The sequence below is a fragment of the Miscanthus floridulus genome, chromosome 4 (genome assembly GCF_019320115.1).
Source record: "Miscanthus floridulus cultivar M001 chromosome 4, ASM1932011v1, whole genome shotgun sequence".
Classification (NCBI taxonomy): Eukaryota; Viridiplantae; Streptophyta; class Magnoliopsida; order Poales; family Poaceae; genus Miscanthus; species Miscanthus floridulus.
In genome coordinates this window covers 104686886-104714678 of record NC_089583.1, presented here as the reverse complement: position 1 = coordinate 104714678, position 27793 = coordinate 104686886, and the positions used below count along the sequence as shown (strand labels likewise).

The 27793-nt window shown below is 42.9% G+C and overlaps 3 protein-coding genes across 8 annotated transcripts; all 3 read right to left on the bottom strand.

The window, feature by feature from the left end:
- Positions 1 to 406: 406 nt before the first annotated feature.
- On the bottom strand, positions 407 to 3751 carry LOC136552433 (uncharacterized). Of its 5 annotated transcripts, XM_066543997.1 has the most exons (11): positions 3433 to 3751; positions 3118 to 3325; positions 2661 to 2844; positions 2396 to 2552; positions 2238 to 2324; positions 2027 to 2154; positions 1832 to 1943; positions 1641 to 1718; positions 1307 to 1532; positions 733 to 956; positions 407 to 641 (listed from the first exon to the last, which is right to left on the bottom strand). In XM_066543997.1, the coding sequence occupies exons 2-11, from the start codon at positions 3224 to 3226 to the stop codon at positions 603 to 605; spliced, it is 1344 nt and encodes a 447-aa protein (XP_066400094.1). In that variant the 5' UTR covers positions 3227 to 3325; positions 3433 to 3751; the 3' UTR covers positions 407 to 602. The 5 variants fall into 5 exon arrangements, with proteins under 5 accessions (XP_066400094.1, XP_066400096.1, XP_066400092.1 ...); XM_066543999.1 differs by lacking the exon at positions 3118 to 3325 and having other exon boundaries at positions 3433 to 3749; XM_066543995.1 differs by lacking the exon at positions 3433 to 3751 and having other exon boundaries at positions 3118 to 3412.
- A 535-nt stretch (positions 3752 to 4286) lies between these two features.
- LOC136550218 (uncharacterized) lies at positions 4287 to 8646 on the bottom strand. Of its 2 annotated transcripts, none has more exons than XM_066541709.1 (10): positions 7856 to 8646; positions 6864 to 7075; positions 6574 to 6730; positions 6412 to 6498; positions 6195 to 6322; positions 6002 to 6098; positions 5826 to 5903; positions 5095 to 5320; positions 4777 to 5015; positions 4287 to 4665 (listed from the first exon to the last, which is right to left on the bottom strand). In XM_066541709.1, exons 2-10 carry the CDS (start codon positions 7058 to 7060, stop codon positions 4630 to 4632), a joined length of 1245 nt encoding a protein of 414 aa, XP_066397806.1. In that variant the 5' UTR covers positions 7061 to 7075; positions 7856 to 8646; the 3' UTR covers positions 4287 to 4629. The 2 variants fall into 2 exon arrangements, with proteins under 2 accessions (XP_066397806.1, XP_066397807.1); XM_066541710.1 differs by having other exon boundaries at positions 4777 to 5000.
- Positions 8647 to 8785: 139 nt separating this feature from the next.
- LOC136550219 (reactive Intermediate Deaminase A, chloroplastic-like) lies at positions 8786 to 11378 on the bottom strand. Its single transcript, XM_066541711.1, has 6 exons — positions 11109 to 11378; positions 9928 to 10043; positions 9770 to 9814; positions 9383 to 9456; positions 9240 to 9289; positions 8786 to 9092 (listed from the first exon to the last, which is right to left on the bottom strand). The coding sequence occupies exons 1-6, from the start codon at positions 11266 to 11268 to the stop codon at positions 8998 to 9000; spliced, it is 540 nt and encodes a 179-aa protein (XP_066397808.1). The 5' UTR covers positions 11269 to 11378; the 3' UTR covers positions 8786 to 8997.
- Positions 11379 to 27793: the final 16415 nt, after the last annotated feature.

Sequence of the window (27793 nt, the reverse complement as noted above, 5' to 3'; positions counted from 1 at the left end):
AGAGAGCTCCACTTTCAGAGTTGCGTGTCTCGGGATCAAGTTCAGCTCAAGCTTGACTTTTTCACAGAGAGCACACGGACGACATATTCCTGTGTTAAGTTTTCTTCACAATCTGAGGCGCGTGGTTTGACATATCCCGGATAAATAACAGGTTTCACAATTTTGGTACCCGGTTACATGGATGCTTCTTAGAAACAAATTTACCACGACACAAGTTCATGCCACCCTTTGGAACCCAGAAATATTTTTCTGTTTCTTGCGTTTTTTCTGTGAAAATAAACTGATGAATGTGAAATTCCTACACGGTTTGTAAAATTCCTGTCTTCCAAAGGAGTCCTAAAGCATGAAAGGCAAATCGCAACCAAAGGAAAAGTATTATTTGATCAACGCACCGAGACAAGAAAGGAGCGGAACATTTTAAATAGTATATATACTTTTCTAGGTGAACCTCGGAAAAGGTCCATTCAGTAGTACCGGAAAGCATTTATTTGACATCAACTGAGCACAATCTAGCCAATACCATGCAATGGCCACCCTAAATATTTGGAGATAAGTTTGAGTGTCCTGAAGCTGCCAGCCATAGGCCTCCATCAAATGCAGGCTCACAACTTCACCATTGCATTAGGTTGAAGAACAACATGCTGCAAAGAATTCAAGAATACTCTTTACCAGATGCGCCAATAAAAAAATTATTGTCGCTAGAAAATTAGTCTATGCACTAGAGATGTTTACCTTAACCTGTGTCCGATTGTATGTGTAGGTAACATGTATGAGCTCATCCATAGACTGGATCACTGCAGGGTATGAAAATTCCATACCTTTGGTATCCTCTAGTGTCATTACTTCATCCCATGAGTCGCCGTCGTTTGAGGAGATTGCAATTTTGAGCGTTCCTCTGGAGAAGGTGTTGTAGGCAAGCAGTACTCTTCCATCCTTCATCTTAACTCCATCAATTCCTTCAGGTGTGCCGTCCAGGGGTGAAAAGTGAGAGCTAGCAAAAATTCTTTGAAAACTCATAAGCATGTCTTAGAACTTTCTGAAACATCAAACCATCAATTGATGGTCGCCACCGGGCCTTTTTAGATGAAGGAAGTTTATCTTCTAGCCTCTTCACCAACGAGGGATGCATACGACCATTAAACTCCACAAGCATCTAAATAAGTGCACACCAGGATTTCCTGGTGGGTGGAGTCATGCACCCACAACTCCACCACCACATTGATGGTGCTTTTGTGGTCTTGAAAAAACCTTTTAAATGTTACTGCTACAAGGCTACTGAATCATGCAGAAAGCTCATTAAGCTCACCAGAATTTGGGTTTGGAAGCTCAGTCTCATGGACATAACTCCATGTCACACCTTCATCAACAGAATCAGCCATACAGACACGTCCGATTGTTTCGAATGATCGCAGCAACACTCGAATAGTCCCATTGTCAGTCCGGTAGGGAACTGGCTGAATCACCCCAAGTGGTTGACCTTCTATACATATAGGGCCATACTTTCTCCATGTCCGTCCGGCATCTTTCGTAACCTTTGTTGATAAAAAGTTGTTAGAACATAGAACCATGTTGCAAAGTGCCAGATAGAGTTGATGTCAATTTTTACATGAATTTCTGAAAGAAATGAAACATGTAACTACCTCAAGCCATGCACCCCAAGAATTCCAACTTTCAACTGATGATCCACACAGTAGGCACCCATCTTCAAGCAAGAAAGGCTGCATCAGAGAAGTTAGCATTTGGTTCCATCTTAATATGAGAAAACATACATCATAATAGAAGGGACAGAAAACCAATGGAAACTTGTAAGATGTGAGTTAAAGAAAAATACCACATTTATACATGCCTTATTCTTAATAGGACCAAGGATACCAGGAGGTAACTGCTCTCTCTGTGACCAGGTTACACCGCCATCTAACGATCTTTTCATGGCACCGCTCCACCTGAACAAGTAATGTTCAGCATCAGATCATTACACTCCTTCAATCAGAGATAGTTGATCAACAGTCACAAATAAAAGTCTTACTTCTGAACTTCTTGACCAATCTTGTAGAAGAGAAGCAGCTCACGTGAGGGAAGTTGAAACAGAACAGGATTCCACATGGGCACCCCATCTTGTTCATCAGCGACCACTGGAGGATGCCAGTGACCATCCTATACAAATGTAATATTCCAAGTTAACTGCTCTTCTAGTTTCAGAGAACAAAAAAGAAGCATATTGGATGGGTTGAACCCACACTATATCTCTGTAACCAGATTTTAACATCTGGAGCACCTTCGCTGGATCCACCAAAATACGCTACCAAAAAATTGTCTTCCTCAACCTGAAAAGTCAAAATTCACATGTAAATAATTTCGATTTTCCAAAAAGCTGTTGCATCTGAAGGCCATATACCTGTACAATAGTAGAAGCATGGCAACTACTGAAAGGGGCACCTCCAGCAGGAAATATGAGTTCTTGTTTCACAATGCACCACCCAGACGTCACATTCATAGTCATGTTGATAATGCTTTGGGTGTCCTCTTCCAAATTTTGTCCAACTTTCACCTTGCTGTCATTCAGGTTAGCAATGAAGTCAAAAGATGAATTACCAAGCCTATTAAACATAAAAAAGAAAAATATAGTTTCCTGAAGCTGTGAAAGGCAAGATAGAACTTACTCCTGAACAAGTCCTGAACTGCAGCCGATCTCAAGCAACGACCTAGCACCAGCAGATGCTATGGTGAAGTTGAAAGTTTTATTGTTAGAGAAGATTTTATGTGTTGAGACAGGAATAAAGAGGAACACAGAAAATAGCAGGATGAAGGGTATAGCGTTCCACACGTATTGTAACCTCATCAAGGCTGCAACAGGTTAACGTTAAAGATAAGTAAGCCATATAAGACAGCCTTTGCAATACCAAGTACAACATATCCACTAGCCTAGTTTTCAGAATTGCTTTAAGGAACAGAAGATTGCAGACAGCCAACAATTTCTTTTCTTAGGATTTCAGTTACGCCCTACTGTCGCAGAAAAAAAAACTACTGTATATATCCTAAAAATGGATACTAACTCCCCATCCCATCACAACTGCCATAAGAAAAAGAATTCATGTTGGCAGTACGAAGCGAACGAACATGATGCATTGCTGGCATAGGATATCACACCCGCTGCTTCACATGCAGTGTGCCAGTAAATCACTTGGATGCGCATGTAATCACTCTTTTGAAGCCATTCCATTTCCATCTACACCGACCACCGAGAATACCGCTCTCATCATCTCAAAGAGAAGAAGAATCGAAGAATTCTTTCAACAGGGACACACACGTATCGATCCTCCACCTACTGCGAAGACACGGCGGGATTACGGGTAACCCGAGCAATATCCACGAATTAACCGCACCCATTTAGCCATTTAGACCTAAAAGAAACGACAGGGGGAGAGAGATCACCGTCCAGCAGAGGAATCGGCGGCTGTGCGCCCACGGCTGGCTCGGGCGTCGGTCGGGCCGGCGGCGCTGCAGGCTGCAGCTGCAGCTAGCAAGTTGTGGAAGCGAGGCGCTCGCTTCGCTGGTTCCGGCTCCGAATGGGGTCGCGCCGCTGCGGTTCGGGGCGGCGTTGAGGGCTACGGTTGGTTCGTCGGGGCAAGACGCGGCAGCTACGCCGCGGTGACTGCTGTAGTCGTGTCTGCGGGTCAAGCCCCCGGAGACAGGAATGAATGATGACGGTGGAGAGTGGAGACGAGGGAGAGTCAATAGTGGGGACGACAGACAACCCAGAAAAAAAAAACCGAACCAAACACGCTGAGGCTCAGCTCCTATAATGCACTATACACTTCATAATAAATTTTGTCAACAAATATATCCATGCCTCCATGGCTCCATGGTTTCTCTTTCCTTCCCCTATCCTTGCTGGGTGCAAAATATACTCCCTCTGGACGATAAGTCGTCAAGTCGATGACATACTTCAATCGTAGAAAAAGGCTGGAGATTTGTTACGGATACTAACTCCTTGACAGTAGCTGTCTTAAACAAAATGAATTAAGCAAGACAAATGCATTATTCTTTCTGGATGTTCTGTAGTGATGATCGTTATCTTTTTCTTATGTTAGAATTTGACCGCATAAAAAGAGCTCAACCACAGGAGGAACTAGGCAGTTTTTCAATAAATAAAAAGAGAAAAAAGACTTGAACCTAGGTGGCCAGTTAAGCTAGGCTCACTTCCTAAAACAGCTCAACCAGAGCAATATGTTATCACGACAAGAGAGAAAGGGATAGAACTGCCAGATAAGGAACAGCTGTGCACATGTACACCTTTCTATTTCCAACAAATCTTTAATAATTTTACAGTATAAGATGTGCCTACAAAAATCACTCTTGGTAGTTGGTTCCCACCCTAGTCCAGAGGGTAAAATGACACTCGTTCTGGAACAAATTTTGAACACTAGCGTAGCGTGCCACTCTTTTTGGGAGCGATGTAGCATCTGTTAAAAATGTAGTTGCAAACATTTCTTCAGCAACAACCGATTAGCACAATACAATCAGGTAATCTAGCCCGTATGATGTAATGGTTACACAAAGCTGGTGGAGAAAGTTTAAGTGCCCCGATGTGGCGATGTTGCGAACCATGATCCTCCCATAGTTGCGGAATCACTTCACCATGGCACCAGGTTTGATAACAATGTGCTGCAAGGCACAAGAAGACTCTTTAGAAAATGCAATATCAGCACACACAAAAAAAAAACCACTATTGCTGCGAAGATTACTGTTTCATTATGCATGAATCAGGGAAATCACCTTAATCTGCGTTCGGTTGTATGTGTACGTCACATGTATGAGCTGATCCATAGTCTGGATCACTGCAGGATATGAAAACTCCATACCACTGGTATCCTCCAGTGTCATCACTTCGTTCCAAGAATCACCATCATTTAAGGAGACTGCGAGCTTGAGCGTTCCTCTGGAGAAGGTGTTGTAGGCAAGCACCACTCTTCCATCCTTCATCTTAACTCCATCAATACCTTCAGGTTTCAAGTCTGGAGAAGTAAATAGAGAGAGAGCAAATATTTTTTCAGAAATCTGTATGTATGCCTTGAAGGCTTTAGGGAACTTCACCAGAATTTGGGTTTGGAAGCTCAGTCCCTCGCACAAAACTCCATGTCACACCTCCATCAAAGGAATCAGCCATACAGACACGCCCTATTGTCTGAAATGATCTTAGCAGCACTCGAATAATCCCATTTGCAGTACGGTAGGGAACTGGCTGAATCACCCCAAGTGGTTGTCCGTCTACATATATAGGGCCATACTTTCTCCATGTACGGCCGGCATTTTGCGTAACCTTTGCTACTAAAGATTTTGTCAGAAGCGAGAGGCATTATGCAAGAAACACTAGCTGTTACTTCGTAAGTGTCAAATTGTAAGTCATTTTAGCTTTGTCCTAAGCCAAGCTACTCTAGTTTTAACCAAGTTTATAGACAAAATTCACAAACATCTACAACATCAAACTAGATTTCTTACACCATAGAATATATTTTGATAGTGCAATTATTTTATATTATAGATAAAGGGGCGTACCCAGTGCAGAGAGCTCCCGCTCTGTGCGCGGTCTGGGGAAGGGTGTCAGTGGCAAACCTTACCCTCACCTGTGCAATGCGAGGAGACCGTGACTCGAACCCGGGACCTTCTGGTCACAGGCGGTAAGACTCTAACGCTTGCACCAGGCCCGCCCTTATATTATAGATGTTAATGTTTTTTTTATAAACATGGTCAAAAAGACAAGTTTGAATAGTGGGAGTAACTTCTACATGATTTCTCAAAGAAAGAACAGAGGAACATCCGGATACCTCAAGCCATGCACCCCAAGAGTTCCAACTCTCAACTGATGATCCACATAGAAGGCGACCATCTTCAAGCAAGAATGGCTGCATTTGGGATTTAATTAGTTTTGCAGAAAACATAGCATCCAAAACTGCTACGCTATGATGTGACACAGAGCAAAAGACAACGAATTTTGACATGCCTTGTTCTTAATTGGACCAAGGATACCAGGTGGCAGCTGCTCTCTTGGTAACCAGGTTAGGCCGCCATCCATCGACCTTTTCATGGCACCACTCCACCTGAATGAGTTATAGTTAATCTCAGGTCATCAAATTCATCTATCTCTTTGGGTCAGCCTAGTCTAAGGGGACAGATATCATAAATAAAGGTTATACTTCTGGACTTCTTGGCCAATCTTGTAGAAGAGAAGCAGTTCACGAGAGGGAAGCTGAAACAGAACAGGGTTCCACATAGGCACCCCCAATTGTTCATCGGCCACTACTGGAGGATGCCAGTGGCCATCCTAAAAATGTAAGTTTGTTAGTAAAAACAAAATCCTGCTCTTCTAGGTGTAAAAAAAATACCGAAGTATGTTTGATGAATTGAACCCACACTATATCTCTGCAACCAGATTTTGACATCCGGAGCACCTTCCATAGATCCACCAAAATATGCCACCACAAAATTCCCTTCATCGATCTGATTGGGCAAACTTCATATGTGAGTGATTTTCATGTCTTCTTTAAAATGCTATTACATCCAAAGGCCATGTACCTGTACAATAGTGGAAGCGTGACAGCTATTGAAAGGGGCACTCCTAGCAGGAAATGTGAACTCTTTCTTCACAATGCTCCATCCAGATGTCGCAATTGTAGTAATGTTAGTAATGTTTTGGGTGTTTTCTGCCAGCCTCTGTCCAATGACGACCTTTCTGTAGTTCAGGTTAGCCACAAGCACAATGGTTCAAATCTGAAGCCTACTAAAACATAATCAAAATCGAAATAGAAAATAGATAGTACAGAGCTGGCTCAGGCTGTTCAAAGACAAATCAGAACAGCACATACTCGTGAACAAGTCTTGAATTGGCGTGGATCTCATGCAATGACCTAGAGACCAATGTTGTGAAATTGGAATGTCTCTTGCTGTGGCAGATCTTATGAGGTGAATCAAAAGTGATGAAAGCATAGAAGAGCAGTACGCAGGTTATAGCGTTCCATACTAGTTGTAGCTTGCTGGTACTGTGGTTGGTAAGCATTGCCATATATAGGTTGCGTTCCTACAAAGTTGCATTGGGTTAGTGTTGAAGATAAGCAAGTTTATAGGTACAGTCCCGCAGAACCTACAAAATTGAATAAACTTGTACACAACAGAAATTACAAAGCAAGATATCCATACACCAAATGTAGTATACCAACCATTACAAAACAGAATTTTACTTCAATCATTCAATGAAGGAGGTAGAGTGGGAAACATTTTTTTTCCCTTAGGCATTCCATTGTATCATACTAAAGAAGCAAAAATTCACTTTCGTGCTTGTGTAATCACTCATCTGAACCAATCCATAATCCATACTATAAAAAAAATTAATCATCACGTGCCTGCAACTATTTAAAAGATCTGTACTGTATCAGTACAAGGAGAGAGACTATGTGTCGGACGTATATGCATATATGGATGGATTTGTAAATATATTTGTATCTCATTCATATGGGATACCAAAAAAAAAAAAGAAGAACTATGCAAAGAGCCTGTAAATGGTGCGAATTTTGAAACAACTAACTTGTATGTAGGGTAGCCAATTGTAAGTAAATTAAACTGATTAACTTGCAAAATTTGATGAACCGCAATGTCCTAGTTCGTAGGACATGCTACGGATAGAACCACGCACCTAACGGAACCGTTAAGATCTGCACCCACGACCGCCTGCGTAGGCACCAAAATCTGGCAGCCGATAGAACCGTGCGCACTGGATACGATATGGCATCGGACCGAAAAACCCAAATGCCCAACCCAGTGCTGCTAAAAAATGGGACGGGATGAGAGGGAGAGGGAGCACCTTCTGAACAGAGCAATCGAGCGGGAGCGACGGCGTTCAGCTGCGGGCGGCGGCTCGGTGGCGACGGTGAGTCCGCGGCGGCGCTGTGGCCTCGTAGTAAGAGTGTGGCTGTGTGGGGCTCCTAAACTGCTAACGGAATCAGGCTGCTTGGCTTCCTGAGTTCCTGATCATTTATTAGTAGTTCTCTGATGCAATAATCCTAGTGGAGAAGCAAAGTGGCGAGTAGGTAGGAAGTGATTATAGTGAGGGATTGAATAGAGAGTGCTGAAAAGTGACAGCTTTTTTTTAGCTTTCAGTTACCAGTGTAAATAGAGAAGTTATTCTTATCTCATTCTCATCAGAACCTGTGAACTTTTATTGTTTGACTAAGAAGAAGTAACCCGAGAATTTTCTCTAAAAAGTGCTGCAAAGGGAGGTCGTTGTATTCAGTTTTTCAGAACGCGCCCAGTCTTACTGCAATCCATTGCCGATCTTTCGCGGCTGCTGCGCAATTTTTCAGCAGCGTACATGTGCGATGCCAGACGTCCTCTGAGGTCTAAGCTCCCGCCGGCCGCCGCTTCCCTTCTCTGCGTCAAGGCAAGAATCACGGCTCGCCTCTCACACGAGTCTTCCTGTTGCCATTGTGTTTAGTACCCTTCTGGGTGCTGCTGTAGTCTTCCCTCTTCTGAGTGTCTATCTGTAACTTAGACGTTGCTTTAATAAGTATCATTATAAAACTAAGGCCAATTAGTTCCGGTGAACAAAACAAAAGAATACTGATGTTGATGCCATGGTAGATGGTACTCTTCTTCGCCCTGTTCGCTTAACTTATTCAGAACTACTTTTCAGTTATGGAACGGTGTTTTCCTCTCACAACATTTCAGCATAAGCATCAGCATAAGTCAAATTTCAGCATAAACGAACAGTTATCTAAAGAGCGAAGAATCCGAGTAACGAACCACCCAACAATTCTCACATCACTTATCCTGGACACCAAGGTTTATTATCCGCAGTTTTCAGGACCTGAACTGGTACAAGATATCATTTTGGATTGACACTAGAAGTACTTCTACCACAAATTCCTCGGGGCTTCCAGGATAGTGAACTACATAGACACGGTGGGAATGCTTATTGATAATTTGATGAGTGGTTGAGTGATCTGATTAGAGAGCAGCGATGCACTCGATCTCAATCCTGGCATTCAGTGGCAGTGCTGCCACTTGGTAGGTTGAACGTGCAGGCGCAGGTGCCGGGAAATCTGGAACAAGAATGCAAATATCTTACGGGAAAAAAAGGAAAAAGAAAGGTTAAGGATATGACATCGAGAATCTGATTATGGTAATCTGAACTAAAGCACTCTCACAACTCCGTGGTTAACAGGAAGGGTAATACAGCTCAAACATACATTTGCCATAGATCTCGTTCACTTTCTTGAAATCCTGCAGATCAGCCAACCTGCGGGTAAAAGAATAGAATCACACATGGAGAAATCAAAATATCTTGAGCAAAACAGAAGTCCCTTGACCCATGTAAAGAACATGTGCTTACATGATTGTTGTCTTCACAACTGAAGAATAGCTAGCACCACTTGCTTTCAATATCTCGCCCATGTTCTTCATAACCTGTGACAAAGAGAGTATGTTATAGCAGATACACCAGACAACAATTTTCTGAATGCAAACTTGCAAAGGCAACATATGTTCCTGCAGAATGTCATACATGATATTTCATTTCTGCATTTAGCATATGTGGATTTAGTATCAAAGTTCTAAAATATTGCCAATAGGTTTTTATATAGCACGAGCAAATCATGTTAATTATTTTAACAGAGATGTCTGAAATATGTTTCTTATGCCAAATCAATAGATACTGTGAACAACTGAGAAACTGAATCACAAATGATATATATTCACATCTGGGAATCAAAGTTTTCACCTGCTCAGTTTGCTCCTCAACATTTTCAGAGACAAACTTCCCAGTCTGAAAACAGACAGGCGCATTAGTTGTGTCATCACCTACAACCAGCATACTAGCCAATACAAGCGATGCAGAAAAAACCAACAAAATGGTAGAACAACAGTCCAAAAGCAAACCTCAGGATTCAATCCAAGAACTCCAGAAACAAACACAAGATTGTTTGCTTTGATGGCCTGAGAATAAGGGCCTAGTGCTGCCGGTGCCTTCTCTGTCTGAACAGCCTCCTTTACAGCTAAACAGAATTCCCAAAATTCTCATTATAGCATATGGAATGGTCAAGATGTTCAAATTCTATTTTAGACTTCCCCAAGAAAGAATCAAATGCCCTGCAAAGTTGCCATGTGTAGGACTGCAGGAGAATGAACCAGTTTCGTTTATTTGTTCAATAGCATCAACTCGCAACTCATAAACCATGTTAACTATGTTTTGGGTTTGTAGTTGTCCTTTAGTCCAGTTCCTTTCTTTTATGTTTGAAAACATCAGGGTCAGGTGAGCAATTTTTGTCCAGGTTAACTGCATTTTCAGTGTGCTAAGATTTTTTTGGATGAGTCTCTCTATGACACTTCGAAATTAATTTCATGATTCTCAGTGACATGTAAGGGATTGCGAAAATTTTCAGCAGCACAATAGACGTCTAATTGCATTTTAAAGAGGTATAGCACTGTTCTAGCAAACTGCCACTACTAAATAGTAATCATTCAGCACTTGTGAGAGCAGTTTCTTACATAGAAGTATAGAACCATGTGTATCCCAGATTTCCAACCGAAATGAACACCAACCACCTTCATGTGCGCTTTGTTCCCAACACATTCAGCATTCCACTAATCCTATTGGTATCAGAAAGTGAACCTCATTGCTTTTCTTTCCCTTTAGAAAATTAAATCATTTATCTATGTTCATATTGGCCATTGCTGGTGTCATACGCACTGACCAAGTGACCATCCAGCTAAATCAGCAACCAATAGCTTTTTTTTATTGGTTAACGATGAGTAAGCTTGCACTTCTCATTGCACAATACAAACTTTATCGCATTTTCATGCTGGCAGAAATGTTGACCAGCAAATTCAGCAAGGCACATATTTAGCTAATTATTAGCATGGATTAACTGACCCTACAATCGAATCGCTGCAGCAATCCATCCTCCGTTTTCAAACAAGAAAGGACGACTAAATTCGCAGCTTCGCATTACAAACAATACGTTTGAATATGAAATAGGATACGACGAGATAAACAGTAAGTGCAAGGAAACGACTAGCAATCCGCGTGTCTGTTGGCGACAGGGGAGCGGGAGGCGTACCGGTGGCGGAAGTCGAGAGGGACGCGGACACGAGGCGGCGGCTCGCCCTGGAGAAGGACAGGGAGGAGCGGGAGGCGGCGGCTCCGAGCCTGACGGAGATGGGTGCCGCGGCCGGAGAGGTGGCGGCGAACCTGGAGACGGCGGCGGCGCTCCACGCCATGGCTAGAACCCTACCAACTGCGAGCACGGGCGAGGGCGTTGGGAGTTGGGACGGTGGGGATGCGGGGGATCTTGTCGCGATAGGGTGGGTGCGATCGTGTGCCCGTCTGTGCTGTACTACTAGTAGTCACGACTGACAAGCGCGGAGGGTTTGCTTGTTCGTCGGCGGCCCTGGATTTCTTTTTATTTTTAACACTTTTTAAAAACTATTTTCAAATTTGACACGGTATATTTTTTATTTTCAAATCTAACATTTTTGGCTGTGTCTACTGTCGTGGCGTGGCCAAACCACACTACCGGCGCGGCAGGGCTGCCACTGTGGCGACGACCTAGGCGCTGACCGGTGACGTGACTGGCTTTGCCGCGTCGTAGATCTGTCTCGGCGAAACCGGGTAAAAGCAGAACGCCCAGGCTCCCTCCCTCCCTCTGTCTGTCACTTTGTCGAGGCCCGACGCCCGCATCTCGAGTCCGTACCCTTTGCCAGTGGGGGCTCCAGCGTCGTCCCTCGCTCCTAAGGGCGGCCGCCGCCTGGCCCTCCCTGGCTGCCTACCTTCCTCCTGCCCCCAAGCTTCTCCTCGGCCTCGATCAAGGTATTGATGTTCTTATTTGTTATTTGAACTGCGGATTCAAATATTAGGATTGATAGCTAGGGTTTGGAGGAATAGTATGTTTATGAACAATGGGTACTTAGGGTTTGGAGGAAAAGATTAGTTCATTTTCTCTATGTGAAGGCTAATTAGTTAGTTAGAACTATCTGTACCATGTTTAGTTTAAGGTTAATTTTGGTGCCTAAGTGTAGCTTATATTTTCTTTGTTTGAATGCAGATGGTTCACCTTTACATTACTTTAGTATTTATTTTGTTTTATATTAATTTGTGATGTTGTGATTTGTTTTAAATTACAACTGTTTTGTTAGATGCAAGACATGTATCGGGAGCAGTTATGGTGAAAACGGGGTCGTCCTAGAGAATTGTACCTCGACGTCTCTAGCAAGGATGCCACTATCTCTCCTGACCTCCCTGTCCCTCAGCATGTTCGTTTCGGCTGAATTGGCTTATAAGCCATGGCTGAAAGTACTGCTGGGTGGTTTGGTGTGAGAGAAAAACACTGTTCAAACCGTGGATTATAAGCAAGATACGAGCGAATAAGCCGAAACGAACATGCTGCCTAACTATGACTGTGGTTGTTCGACCGACGTGTTTCAATCGAGACATCCAGACACAGCTGCGCGTTGCTTCTACACATGCAGTCGTTTTAATGTAATTAATTCGTTCCTTATCTTTTTTTCTTCATTTGTGTTAGTAGGTTATTAATATTTTATTGGAATCTTGTTGTGTAGGACCATGAGAGGTGATTTTTCTTTCAGTGGATCAACGGTCTAGACAAGTTTGACTCAAGGTACCTCCTTTTCGACGATTGGTAAAGAGAGAGACATCCATGTGAGCATTTTAAGCGGTGGGTTCCACCTCCCCCTACCTCGCTCCGCAAATGACGGCTAAGGAGAAACACTTAGCCGCAATTAGATGACTCGAGAAACCTTCTATGTACGATTGTAGAGATCGAATTGTGATAAACCCTAAGAATATATTGGAGTTTGTGTGTCCCAACAAGCACGAAGTAAGTAAAAAGTGTATATATTTAAATGTTTAACTCTATGTGTGCATGCACTAATCTATTCTCTTTTAGTGCTTTGGATTTGTGAAGTGTCATTTCAAGGAGTGGCTCTATGGTCCTAATAATCAATGGTTGAAGCCGCCAAAGGTAAAGGAAAAGAAGAAAGAAAGAATAATCATCGAAGCACCTCCTGTCATGTGAGAATGTGGTGTTAAAGCTAACTACGGCCTAGTCCCTTCGGAGCTTGGAATAGGCCATTGGTGCGGCCATATGGTTGAATATGATGAGGTTGGTTATTGTTGTGGAAAACATAAAATCATATTTTGCTTGTGTAAAGACTTATAATCTAATTTTTTGTTTGAACAGAGCACTAGGAAATACAAGTGGGAATCTTATGATGATTAAGCTAAGTTCTTGGATGAAATCAAGGGAAAGCAAGTAATTGCACGGAAGATGGGGTATGGACCTTAGTACGTCGACCTCTTCATTAAACAGTGGAAGGACATGCGTTAGTTTGCTAGACAGCGCGGTTTTCGTAACCCGATCGGTGTTAGACTTGACAAATGGGGGTTGGAGAGACAGAGGGCGGTGGAGGAGGAGAGGGCAAGGAATGAGGCAAGAGAGGAGGCAAGAGTATAGATGCAGGTCTTGAATGACCATGTTGTTGCATTGTGTGCCAGTGAGTGATTGAAAACCTTGTTATTTTCGTTGCTTGCTATTAAATATAATACAATCACTTTGCTAACTAGTTGTATTTTATATATGAAGGGATTGGATGCAGCGAGGACCATGCCGTAGAGGTGGCCCATTATAGGGTCGAGATGGTGGACTAGAGGGGGGTGAATAGTCTTTTCTAAAATTAAATATGCTGACTAACCGAAACACATGCGGAATTAAAAACTATCGGTCTAGCCAAGACTACACCCCTCTATCTAAGTTCACAAGCACTTTATAAAAATCCTAATTAGGCAAATAAGGTGACAGCCTAGCAAGAGCTCATCTAACCAATTCTAGGAGCAAGGTTATATAAACCTATGCCACTAGTGCTTTGCACACCGGGGAGCTCCTACACAACTAGTAAGCAAAAGCACAAAGCTCTTAAGCTCACTAGCAATGCTCAAAAACAAGACAATCAATGCCAAATTAGAGAGCGCAAATTATTTAGCTACACAAACTAAGCAATGTGACTAACAAGGTTATACAAACCAAATTAGTCACGCAACGGGAGCTACTTCTAGCTACACAAGCAAGAAGGTAACTAGCAAGCTACACAAGCCAACTAATTACAAGAGCAACTACACAAGCACAATGTATGTGAAAGTAAATACAAGCTTATATAACAGGGATGTAAACCAACGAGAAGACAAGGTTGACACGATTATTTTCTCCCGAGGTTCACTTAGTTGCCACCAAGCTATGTCCCGTTGTGTCGACCGCTCACTTGGTGGTTCAATGGCTAAGAGGTGTTGCACGAACCACGTCCACACATTGGACACGACAAGAACCTCACAAGCCAAGTGAGGGTAGCTCAATGACATGCTCGACTAGAGTTGCTCTCCATGATCCCTATGGGCTGAGCACAATCCCCCTCACAGATCCTCCTCCGGAGCACCGCATAATCTTCTCACATGCTTAATGGAACCACAAGCCACCAAGCCATCTAGGAGGTGGCAACCTCTAAGAGTAACAAGCACCACTAGCTTGCAACTCGATCACCTAGTGCCACTCGATATAACCTCATGATGCAACGCACTAGAATCATACTCACTCACAATCGGATCACACTCTTGCAAGCACAAGTGAGTTAGAGGGCTCCCAAGCACTTCCCAAGCATGGACACTCAGTCCCAAGGATGCTCAACCAGCCAAATGCCTGAGCTCCACCTCTATTTATAGCCCTCGAGCCAAATAGAGCCATTGGAGCAAAGCTGCACTTTCTGCGAGGGCACCAAACACGGCTTTGCGGTCACCGGACATGGGGTGTTGGTGCCCCCAACTATCAAATTCCAACGTCTATTTCAACTAGCCATTGTAGACCTAGCACAGGATAGGCAGGGGCGGTGCACCACGCAAGGGTGGTGGTGCCCCCGATGGTGCTCGTGCCTATTTTCCTCTCTCTGGATTAATAGGGCGGTGCACCATACATAGGGTGGCGGTGCCCATGGAGGTGACCCCCTTAGCTCAACACCAAAAACTCTAGCCTCAAGAAAAAGCACGATGGTGGCATCGAACAGCACCAGGCGGTGCATCGTCCATGCCATGGTGGTGTACACCATCACGTCCGGTGACCACCCCGACTCCAGCTATGCTCTACCAAGTCCAGGTAGGCATCGCCCTAGGGGTGGCGGTGCCACCGGACAAGGCACGGTAGTGCCAGCCCCTAACATGCTGCCCTTGGCCTCGACCAGCCGGGCACCACCACAGGGGCGGCGATGCACTGGATAGGGGATGGCGGTGCCCCCAGGGCACCACTCCAAGCCTAGTTTTGCCTCCTTTTCTTCACCAACTTCTTCTCCTTTGCAAATATGCTAACACCACCAAGTGATCACCACCTTGTGCACATGTGTTAGCTTTTCACAAACATTTTTCTAAAGGATTAGCACTCAATTCACGACGCCACTCGATCCTAACACGTATGCAAAGTTAGATCGCTCAAGTGGCACTAGATGACCAATATGCAAACAAGTTTACTCCTCTTAATAGTATGACCATCTATACTAAACCTAGTTATGTACTTCTCTACACAACCTTTGACCGGTGAACTGAAATTACCTACAAATATATCTTTGCCTTGCGCATTCCATTCCATCTCCTCCAATGTTGATGCAACACATGCACCAACCAATCACAAATGATATGATCCACTTCATATCATTATATGACCGTATTGGTTCATCGATCTTGACTTCACTTGCTCTTCTCTGTTGCTTCGGTCCATCAACGCTAAGTCATCACTCAACTTGTCCTTCACACTTGCAACTGGTCCATCAAGCCAAGTCTTGTCTTGATCTTCTCCACCTTAGTCACATGACTCAATGTCATGCCTCATACGCAATGAGCTCCTTCATCACATGTGTGAGCTTTGCAACATCTCCGAACCATTTTTACCTCCATGACATATGTTGCTCACACACATGTACCTATGTACCTAGATTGTCACTCAATTATTAAAACCAAACAAGGACCTTTCAATCTCACCCATTTTGTAATTGATGACAACTCTATAAAGATATGGAAATTAAGCACTTTTGGATTTATGTTGTTTGCCCAAGCAATTTTATCATGTGTAAAGATTTTAGACAAGTACTACAAACCCAAAATAATAGTATTAGCTCTCCCTACATATGTGCTAGAGTGTTTGGTTTGAAGCTCTCACATATGCATAGATTGAAATTATGGAAGAGTAATTACTACCAATGATGCTAAGGTGTAAAGAATTAATCTCTGAAGCGTGATACCAATCGGAGTTGCACTTTTAACACCATCCTTAGCACCATGAGTAGCTATACAACAAAAATACTAGAAGCCTCATGAGATCAACATTATAAGCAAGGTTATAGTACTATGTGTAGAAATGCAAGTCTAGCTACTACGCTATGCATGCTAGTTATCATAACATCAATTAAGTTCTACAACTAGCATACACCACACAAGTATGCATATTAAATGTAAAAACTGATGCAATGCAAGCATGCACATGAATATGCACATATCAAATGCAACCAATCAAAGTTCATAAGCTTGCTCCTCCTGCTTGTGTGCTTCTCTTGTCCAAGAATTTTGATCCTTCTCAATTCCTCAATGTTGCTCCCTCTTTTATCCATGTCCATGTTGAAAGTGCATCTAGCCCTTTAGTGGGTTTTGGTTGATTAAATGACAACGTGATTAAAGGACTAACCCGTTTGCTAAGTGTGGACAGGTAATAGGTTATCTCACAGGCACTTAATGAAAGCCAAAATGATGTGTTGTTGTATAAATAATCTAGTTCAAGCACAAGACAACAATGCAAATGGAATTCATGTGAAGGCTTATTTATTGTGGGATTTCCATGTACTATGTGAAAGCAAGCTCATGATTATTAGTTAATGAGACATGAGAGATTGCATATGGAATGGTCTCATATTTGAAGCTTGCTAAATTAAATTGAAAAAGATGACAATACATATGAATGGATGATTCAACACAAGACGTGACTTGATGGCTTGAGATGGTGAAGATAGCAAGGAAAGGCTTCAAGGTACTAAGCAAGGGTGAAGGGCAAGCGACGGCTTGGCGGCCGAAGAACCTAGCTAGGGTGAAGAAGAAAGTACTCGCATTTAGTTGAGGTACTAATCAAGCTAAGATGGTCATATTGATGTGAAGGATCAAATCTATAATGAAGTATTTGATGGAAGTGACTTGATACATTTGGGATTATTCAAATTTAATGAATGGAATCAAGTCACATGCTCAAGATGGCTATGCTCAAGTGAAAAGATCAACATCAACATGTTAGCACCCTTACTTAATGAAGATTGGAAGGGACGGCATCAATTCAAAAGAAATCAACTCAAGTGGTATAAATTCATTTTTCTTTGATCTTGAGTTTAATAGGTATGCCATACTATTAAGAGGGATGCATCATGTTGATAGATAATGTTTCATAAGTGCTCAAGCCAACCCATGTGAGTTTTGAGTATTTGAGCGACAAAAGAGCTAACTGATTTCTTGCTAGTCTGGCAATATCGGACGTGTCCGGTATTCATACTGGACGTGTCCGGTATTCATACCGGACGTGTCCGGTATTTGTCCAGCAGCTGTAAAATTGTTGTTCTCAGATTGGTTCGCCGAGAGTTCCGACGTAGGTTGGGAGTTTCGACGGTCGGGAGTTCTGACGTAAGTCGGGAGTTCCGACGTCTCACACTTCAACTGACTTGGAGGGTTCACTCTCCTGGTCATACCAAACATGTCCGGTATTCATACCGGACGTGTTCGGTATGGATGACCAGAAGCCAACGGCTAGTTTTCAAAAGCCGTGAGTGTCGGGAGTTCCGACGTGAGTCGGGAGTTCCGACGATCGGCTGTTCCGACATACGTCGGGAGTTCCGACACCTTACTAACTTTAACTCAGTTACATGTTTTTCAAATTTGCTGAGGGTCGGGAGTTCTAACGTAAGTCGGGAGTTCCGACGGTCGAAAGTCCTGGCATTCATCGAGAGTTCCAACACCTCACAACATCACTGTAACTTAGTTACCGTTGGCGCAATGTGAGTCATATCGGACGTGTCCGGTATTGCAACGGCTATAAAACGGCTAGTTTTTTAAGGGGGCTATATATACCCCCAAGCCTCCACCTTTAGAGGCTACTGATTCTGCTGACATAGACACATGTTTTTGAGCCTTGCCAACTCTCCTAAACCCTCTCTTAGTGAGTGTGTGATCCAAATTGCAAAATCAATTTGTGGGTTAAGAGAAAATTTGAAAAAGCGAGCAAGCCACCACTTGAGCACTTGTGCATATTGTCAATCTCGTGATTTGCATTTGTTACTCTTGGACTCTTCGGTCCTAGACGGCTAGGTGTCACCGGAGAGCAACCGAGAGATTATGGTTGCTTCAGAAAGTTTGTAACGGTCGATTCCGCCGCCTCGAAATCATTTAGTGAAAAGAGGAAAAGGAGTTGGAAAAGACTCTAGCTAGAGTGACCTTTGTAGTACCCTCTAGGGCTGACCTTTGCTGGGTCACCCGCAGCCCCCTCAACGGAGAGTAAGACTCGAACGAGTCCGAACTTCGTTAAAACAAATATCGTGTCTCAAGTTGCATTTCATTCGATATTTGTGTTGCTCTAGCTCTTATGCAGGTTCTCTGTGTTTACTAATATCTCTAGTAGGTACCTGCAGTTTGGTTCGAAGATAGAAATCGAAAGGAGCAAGTTCGGGGCTGTTCTGCAGAAACCGTGCATACCGGACACGTCCAGTATTCATACCGGACACGTCCGGTATTAGAGCTCTATGCTGAAAATATTTACTTTCAGTTCTAACTTTGTGTTGCTGGGTTATAGCTTCTAGATACATTATTTATACCTTGTATACTCTGTGGCCAACTTGTGAGGGGTGGTATTACTCTTATTTGAAGTTTCCATTTTGGAAACTCCCTTTACTAATTATTTTCGCATTTAAAGGTGTTAACTTTCAAAAACGCCTATTCACCCCCCTCTAGGCAGCATCCTAGGTCCTTTCAATTAGTATCAGAACTAGGTTCTCACCTAAAGCTTCACCGTCGTGAGAAAAGGATGTCGACGTCTATCGAGTTGGAGCCGGTGCTTCTCCAAAATGATGGTTCAAACTTTCTAACTTGGTCAATACATGTACTCAATGCTTTTAAAGATATTAGTCCTCTTATTGAGCATATTGTGGATGCAAGCATACCTCTTCCTATAGTTGATTCAAGCAACTACAAAAATTTGTCAAAAGAGGAAGAGATATGCGTGCAACTTAATGCTCAAGCTATTAATATTATTTTGAGTACATTGAGTGTAGAGGTTCAAGATGAGGCAATCTTCAATGGACAACCACCTCCGGAGAGTGCTCATCTCATTTGGACTAGACTTTTTGATTTATATGGAAAATCCAAATGTGATGATGCATTTGAGATCGAGTCAATGGAAAGTATGTCCATTGTGTCTTCATGCAGCGAAGAAGCCTCACAAGACCTCAAGAGTGCCAAGCCGGAGTAAGAAGTGCAAGCAGCGCATGACCTGCTGTCTGCCTGCATGTACCGGACGTGTCCGGTATGCCTACCGGACGTGTCTGGTATGGCTGAGGCAGTAGACCAGCAAGCAGCTGTTTGCAATGATGCTCAAGCCCGATGGCAACCAAGTGAAGAGTCAACCTCAGTATCTCATGATACTCATCACTTGTGTCTCATGGCCAAGAAAAGCAAGAAAAAGAATAACAAGAAAGATCAAGAAAAGGAGAAAGCACAAGTGGATGATCAAGGTAAGAGTGATGTTGAAGTTGAAGACAACTACAACCTTGATCATCTCAACCGCAAAGACAAGTTCATCATCATGAAGATAGTTGAAAAGAATGATGAGCTTGAAGAAGAGATAGAGAAACAAGTGCAATCGCTTCAAAATCAAGAAAAGTTTCTCATCTCCAAATTGCAAGAGCTAAAGGCAATAAATGAGAGGTATGAAAAATTATCAATTGAGCATGCTTTAGTTACTAACTCCTCTTCTAGTGTTTCACAACTAGAGAAGGAAAACTTCGAGCTCAAGGCAAGGCTAGATGAACTATCAAGCAAGTATAATGTGCTACAAGCAAATTTTGCTCATCTAAAGTGCTCTCATGAGGAAGTAGTAGAATCAAGCATCATGCTTAAGGTGGCTCATGAGGTTGTGATTACATCGGTAAAATTTTGTCAACCCCTCACACATCCGCTCACTAGTACACCATCTCAATTAAATATTTCTTGTACTAATGAGTGTGCTCTTCAAGCAAGCCAATCTTCAATTGAGCTAAATCTTATAGAAAACATAGAGCTCAAAGAAGAAGTGCAAAGATTAAAGAAAGATGTGATTCGGTTGAAGGGTAAGGAGAAAGCACAACCTTCTCAAGATAACCATGATAACATGGTGAAGAAGCTTGAGAAGGGTTCAAACCTTGCTTCCTCCAAAGCCCAACAAAAGAATCACATCTCAAGCAAGGCCAACACAACCAAGAGCAAGAAACATGGAAAAAGGATGTGCTATGGTTGTGGATTGTATGGACATGAGTGGGCTATGTGTCCACATAAGAGTTGGGCCGACATGGTTGAAGCCGCCAATAAAAAGGCTTCTACCAAGGAGGACAATCAAATGAAGAGTCATGGACAAAGTGCTTATCTCATGAGCAAGAAATTGGGGCATCCTACCAAGAAATGTCCAATGTACAAAGAGGCAAGAAAGGAAGCCCAAGTTGCAACTAGAAGATGCTATGGGTGCAATGAGATGGGCCATAAGGTTGATAGATGTCCATACAAGCAAAGCAAGCATAGAGCAAACAAAGGCCGCATATGCTATGCTTGTAAAAGAAAAGGGCATCTAAGCTATGAATGCCCAAATGGTAAAACTCCTAAGCCCAACACATTTGTTTATAATGATATGCTTAGGAAGACCACAAATGGAGTTAGCACTAGTAAGGTGATGTGTTCACCACAAACTAGTGCTAAAGCCATTTGGGTGCCTAAGCACTTGTTGACTAACTCAAAAGGACCCAACAAGAGTTGGGTACCAAAGTGTGCTTAGGTTAATGATGTAGGTACTTGGTGATGAGATGAAGGTCTCGGGGTGGTTGAGCAAGCAATTTAACAATATTCACTCAATCTATCAACCAATTCTTATCATAATCCCTTATATGGTTGACCCGAAGATAATTCAATAAACATATCATATATTTCATCCTCACCATTGGTAACAAGTACCTAAACCTTGTAGGATAGTCACTTTGTTCGTTTCGTGTTCTGTAGTTCACAAATAGGTACATTTGTGAAATAATGAAAGTGGCTAATAAGATTCAATTAAAAAAAGGGATTCTACTTTGCCATATGATGCTTTTAACGGCTCTCTAGTAAAGCAATTCATTTGTTGAGATGCAAGTATACAATAAATAATAGAGCCAAACGAAGAATCACAAGCAGCAAATTAATTGGTTCTGTCCTACACCTATTGGACGTGTCCGGTATTACTATCGGATATGTCTGGTATGGCCAGGAACAGAAAGTCAGTGTTTCTGTTCTGTGTATTCCGGACGTGTCCGGTATACCTACCGGATGTGTCCGGTATTACAAGAACCAGAACACTAATTGGATTGCAACTGAGTTTTTGATTCATATATTTTCATATATCACTAATTTACTAAGAAGCTTGTGATTTATTAAATCTAAGTGGATTGTGAGCATCTCCCGAACTTAATTTTAAATATGGCAATTTTATTTGATTTATGGTCAAAATAGAAAATTGACTCCCAAATTCTTAAAAGAATAAAGTGCTTGTTGAAAGTCATTCAAATTACTTGAAGCACTTATTTAGGGGGAGCTAAATTTCTATTTTGCACCATTGTGAACTAACAAATTTATCTAGCATTCTCTGTAGTTCTTTGGATGAAAATGTATCTAGCATGATTATTTAGCAATTGAGGTCAACATAAAGATCATCATGGTATTTATCCTCTTAGTGGTATTCTTGTGGGCTCAAGGCAAAGGTATGTGTTTACATACATACATTGTAAGTGCATCTAAGGCCCTTTGTATGTTAGAATGTGCATTTGTGTGACATAGGAGAGATGTCTTTCAAAACCACTAACTAGCATGAGTAGGAAGTGTGAATTTGAAAAATTATTTGAATCTTGGTCTTTGTGACCTAGCCTTGTCATGTGATGATTATAGCTCTCCTTGATTGTTTGATTGACTAATCACACATGATATGGCTTTCTTAAGTCCACAATATACTATCTCTCTCTCTCTCAAGTAAGCGAAATCTTGTATATGCCAAATATTTGGAAAAGAGAAATCATTTTATGACATTGGATAAGGAAAGTGATGATACTCGGTTTAGATCAAGATTATATACCTTTTGGACTAAGTAATAACAGAAAAGGGAATTGGAAGAGAGAAAACACATTCTGGAATAAATTGGGCCAGCCCGTGTATACCGGACGTGTCCGGTATGAGCGGGACTATAAAAACAGAGCGTACCCCTTCGGCCCAAACAGACTTGTCTCCTCCTAACCAACCTGCCAATGCCCTTCTTCCCACCTAGGGTGACCAAGGATTTCACCAAGGAAAAGGAGAGAAGGAGATCGCATTAGAGAAGGCTTGCATCAAGATTGAAGGCCCAAGGATTTGGATTTCTCATCGCCTTCTCATCTCTTCTCTCAAGGTACCCTAATCACGGACCTCGTCCGATCTACATGGTCAATACTTGATTTTGAAATTCCTTTGGTCAATATGCTGCATTGGTGTTGTAGAAGCAATGCCCAAAGTTTGGTATTAATCCGTGTTGGTTTGAATCAAGGAACCCTGGTTAGGGTTGTTGGTCGCCCATACCAGACGTGTCCAGTATGGCTCAGTAGAGCAGGCTCACTACTTCCTTTGATTCAATCCTATCCTAGAATTGTATAATAGGCATAGTTTCTTCTATATCTATGTTTTTGCAAACCTTGTGACAATGGTTTGTCGAGGTGATTGTAAAACCTTGGATAAAAGAATCTATGTCTAATTACAATTCAAGAATAAGCTATGGGCATGTATCTAAAATTCTATGAAAATCTTTGGATACAGGACAGCAGCCATGAGTGGACGACAGGAGCCGAGGTCCAAGCACAGACATGATCTAGCACTTGAGAAGTACAAGAAGGCAAGACAGGATATGCATCCTGGATTCAAGCCAACCAGCAGGAGGTCCACCAGAGCTGCCTCTAGTGTAGCTGCTTAGTATGCAGAGGGGTTCGGGAGCTCTTCTTCTAACATAGACACTGATGAGTTCAGAGTGGAGTCTAGAGAAGAAAGAAAGAGGAAGAGCACTGAGAGAGGATCAGATGGTGATAGCTCAGATGAGGAGTAGGAGATTAAGGAGGAGGAGTTAGTTCCTCTAGCTCAGCACTAGCCTAGTCAGGGGATGCATTATGGTCTTCTAGAGACACGTCTGCCTAATGTGCCCTCCTATATTCCCAGAGTTGACTACAGGGGAAAGGGTATGACCAGGAGAGCTTGAGATGAGCAAAGGGTTGATCCGAGGGGCTTACCTAAGGTTTAGTACGATCACCGCTTCTAGATAGCCTTTCACCTAGACTTCTACTCTAGTGTGATTCTCACCAGAAACCCAGTGATTGCTAGGTCTTAGTGGATTGACTGGCAATATATTAGAGAGTTGCAGAAGACCTTAGTTGATCATGCCATTGCCATCTACCAGAGCACAGGAGTTTATGAGATCATGGAGTTCCAGCATGACTGGAACACAGAGGTAGTGGCTCAGTTCTATGCTACTCTATTCGTTGAGGAGGATGAGAGGCGGATGCACTAGATGCTTGAGGGCCAGTGGTATAGTATTGACTATGATGTTTTTGCCACCTAGCTTGGCTTCTCAGAGGATGATCTCCAGAGGGACAGGATCCACACCGAGCAGGTGTTACCTCATGAGCAGCTCGCATATATGTATCCTCCTGGTGGTGAGAGAGGAGCTATGGGGAAGGTTCTAGGTCTTCACCCTACCTACAAATACCTGGACAGGATGTTCAGGAAGACTATTGACTACAAGGGTAGAGACAAGGGCAACATTGCTGATTACTCTAGGAACCTACTCCATAGGATGGCACCTGATGCTCGGCCCTTTTAGCGTATTTGACTTCATTTGGTCTGAGATTAGGAGTGTGGGAGAGAGGCCCCTCAAGGGCTGTGGTTTTGCTCCTTATATCATGCATATGATTGAGCAGGTGATAGGGCACACATTCGAGTATGATAAGATTCACAAGGCCCTGAAGATTGTTGCAGATCTGCCTGAGACAGGGTTACCTCCAGCAGGACTAGGAGGAGCAGTAGTAGCACCAGAGGCAGATGCACCTAGGAGTGGTGCACTAGCAGGAGCTTCACCTTCACCACGTGCTCCTTCACATTCTACTTCATGCCATGGCAGTCCTCCCTTGCCTATCCACAGGCTTTTTTAGCTCCATATTTGGGATGTGCCATGACATCCAGACCAGGCAGCAGAAGGAGAGGGAGGCTAGGAGGAAGGACACTCGAACTTTGAATCAAATTGCTTCTAGGCTTGAGCTTGATCCTCCTAGGTCTCCTCTATCAGATGAGGCAGCTAGTGAGCAGGAGACTAAGGAGCAGCAGTAGGCCAGATATGGCAGAGAGTATGTTGAGTTCATATAGCGACAGTAGCAGCAGCAGGCACCTGAGCACCCTAACACTCTACCACTTTAGGCTCATGTGCCTACTCACTCTCAGCCACATCCTAGCACTATAGATGACTATGCCACAGATTGGTGGAGTGACCTGACAGGTGGTGGCCAGCTTCTATGGGTCTGGTGGCTATGACCTGTCTGGTGCGGGTGGATCTTGTCCAGCCGGTGTTGCACGCTCAGATGATGAGGATGCTGGTGATGATGATGATGAGTGATCTCAGCCTTCAGTGATAGCTTGTAGCCCCTTTGTCCTTAGTATGTCTTTGTTGGACCTTTGTGGTGATAGATGACAAAGGGGGAGAGAGACTGATTAAAGCTCTTTAGGATAGTTTCATTTGCTTATCTTTATACCTGAAGATATGTACTGCAGGCTATAGTTTGTTTTTGAGCTTCTTTGATGTATCTTAGATATGAGATAGATTGTATCATGTGAGATGAGACTTATGCTTTATCTATGTATCTCTTGAGACATGATCTTTATTTTATATATCAGTGGCTTCTGGACTTGAGAAAATTTGTAATGAGTGCCATGTGTGAATTATATGTGTTATATTTATTTTTCATAAGGACTATGCATGCTAGAATGAAAATATTTGATGTGATGCCTTTATACTTATTCTTGTGTGATATATCTTGTCATATGCATCACGGTTTTGCTTTGTCACCACACATGCACCCTACGGATGCAATGATTTAGGGGGAGTCTCCTATATGTTTAATATGTGCAATTTGACATTTGAGGTCATTTGTGAATTCTACTCATAAGCACATATCAAGGGGGAGCCTCTCATAAATCATTGAACCAAAAGCTTAAATGTTTATATCCTTGTGTAAGCTTTAATCAAGTTGTCATCAATCACCAAAAAGGGGGAGATTGAAAGTGCATCTAGCCCTTTAGTGGGTTTTGGTTGATTGAATGAAAACATGATTAAAGGACCAAACCCAATTGCTAAGTGTGGACAGGTAATAGGTTATCTCACAGGCACTTAATAAAAGCCAAAATGATGTGTTGTTGTATAAACAATCTAGTTCAAGCACAAGACAACAATGCAAATGGAATTCATGTGAAGGCTTATTTATTGTGGGATTTCCATGTACTATGTGAAAGCAAGCTCATGATTATTAGTTAATGAGACATGAGGGATTGCATATGGAATGATCTCATATTTGAAGCTTGCTAAATTAAATTGAAAAAGATGACAATACATATGAATGGATGATTCAACACAAGATGTGACTTGATGGCTTGAGATGGTGAAGATAGCAAGGAAAGGCTTCGAGGTACTAAGCAAGGGTGAAGGGCAAGCGACGGCTTGGCGGCCGAAGAACCTAGCTAGGGTGAAGAAGAAAGTACTTGCATTTAGTTGAGGTACTAATCAAGCTAAGATGGTCATATTGATGTGAAGATCAAATCTATAATGAAGTATTTGATGGAAGTGACTTGATACATTTGGGATTATTCAAATTGATGAATGGAATCAAGTCACATGCTCAAGATGGCTATGCTCAAGTGAAAAGATCAACATCAACATGTTAGCACCCTTACTTGATGAAGATTGGAAGGGACGGCATCAATTCAAAAGAAATCAACTCAAGTGGTATAAATTCATTTTTCCTTTTCTTGAGTTTAATAGGTATGCCGTACTATTAAGAGGGATGCATCATGTTGATAGATAATGTTTCATAAGTGCTCAAGCCAACCCATGTGAGTTTTGAGTATTTGAGCGACAAAAGAGCTAACTGATTTTTGCTGGTCTGGCAATACCGGACGTGTCCGGTATTCATACCGGACGTGTCCGGTATTTGTCCAGCAGCTGTAAAATTGTTGTTCTCGGTTGGTTCCGGGAGTTCCGACGTAGGTCGGGAGTTCGACGGTCGGGAGTCCCGATGGGTCGGGAGTTCCGACGTCTCGCACTTCAACTGACTTGGAGGGTTCACTGTCCTGGTCATACCGGACGTGTCCGGTATTCATACCGGACGTGTCCGGTATGGATGACCAGAAGCCAACGGCTAGTTTTCAAAAGCCTGAGGGTCGGGAGTTCCGACGTGAGTCGGGAGTTCCGACGGTCGGGTTCCGACATATGGGAGTTCCGACACCTCACTAACTTTAACTCAGTTACATGTTTTTCAAAATTGCTGAGGGTCGGGGTTCCGACTTGAGTCGGAGTTCCGACGGTCGGAAGTCCCGGCATTCTTCGGGAGTTCCGACGCCTCACAACATCACTGTAACTTAGTTACCGTTGGCGCAGTGTAGTCATACCGGACGTGTCCGGTATTGCAACGGCTATAAAACGGCTAGTTTTCAAGGGGGCTATAAATACCCCCAAGCCTCCACCTTTGGAGGCTGCTGATTCTGCTGAGATAGACACACGTTTTTGAGCCTTGCCAACTCTCCTAAACCCTCTCTTAGTGAGTGTGTGATCCAAATTGCAAAATCAATTTGTGGGTTAAGAGAAATTTGAAAAAGAGAGCAAGCCACCACTTGAGCACTTGTGCATATTGTCAATCTCGTGATTCGCATTTGTTACTCTTGGACTCTTCGGTCCTAGACGGCTAGGCGTCGCCGGAGAGCAACCGAGAGATTGTGGTTGCTTCGGAAAGTTTGTAACGGTCGATTCCGCCTCGGAATCATTTAGTGGAAGGAAAAGGAGTTGGAAAAGACTCCGGCTAGAGTGACCTTCGTGGTACCCTCTAGGGCTGACCTTCGCTGGGTCGCCCGCAGCCCCCTCAACGGAGAGTAGGACTCGAACGAGTCCGAACTTCGGTAAAACAAATATCGTGTCTAATTCGCATTTCATTTGATATTTGTGTTGCTCTAGCTCTTGTGCAGGTTCTCTTGTATTTTGTCATCTCCATTAGGTGCCTAAGTTTGGTTTGAAGATAGAAATCGAAAGGAGCAAGTTCGGGGCCGATCTGCAGAAATCGTGTATACCGGACACGTCCGGTATTCATACCGGACACGTCCGGTATTTCCTGTGCACTGAAAATATTT

Bases quoted from the DNA above. Each gene is read 5' to 3' on its own strand.
- LOC136552433 (XM_066543997.1), bottom strand. From the start codon at position 3,226: ATGGAAATGGAATGGCTTCAAAAGAGTGATTACATGCGCATCCAAGTG. The intron at 2,553-2,660 runs GTAAGTTCTATC...CCTGAATGACAG, and splicing joins AGTTCAGGACTTGTTCAGGA to CAAGGTGAAAGTTGGACAAA. The intron at 2,325-2,395 runs GTATATGGCCTT...TTGACTTTTCAG, and splicing joins ATGCTTCTACTATTGTACAG to GTTGAGGAAGACAATTTTTT.
- LOC136550218 (XM_066541709.1), bottom strand. From the start codon at position 7,060: ATGGCAATGCTTACCAACCACAGTACCAGCAAGCTACAACTAGTATGG. The intron at 5,321-5,825 runs GTATCCGGATGT...TTAGTAGCAAAG, and splicing joins CTTGGGGTGCATGGCTTGAG to GTTACGCAAAATGCCGGCCG. The intron at 5,016-5,094 runs GTGAAGTTCCCT...TTACTTCTCCAG, and splicing joins GCTTCCAAACCCAAATTCTG to ACTTGAAACCTGAAGGTATT.
- LOC136550219 (XM_066541711.1), bottom strand. From the start codon at position 11,268: ATGGCGTGGAGCGCCGCCGCCGTCTCCAGGTTCGCCGCCACCTCTCCG. The intron at 10,044-11,108 runs GTACGCCTCCCG...AATTCTGTTTAG, and splicing joins CCTCTCGACTTCCGCCACCG to CTGTAAAGGAGGCTGTTCAG. The intron at 9,815-9,927 runs GTTTGCTTTTGG...GTCTGTTTTCAG, and splicing joins TTCTTGGATTGAATCCTGAG to ACTGGGAAGTTTGTCTCTGA.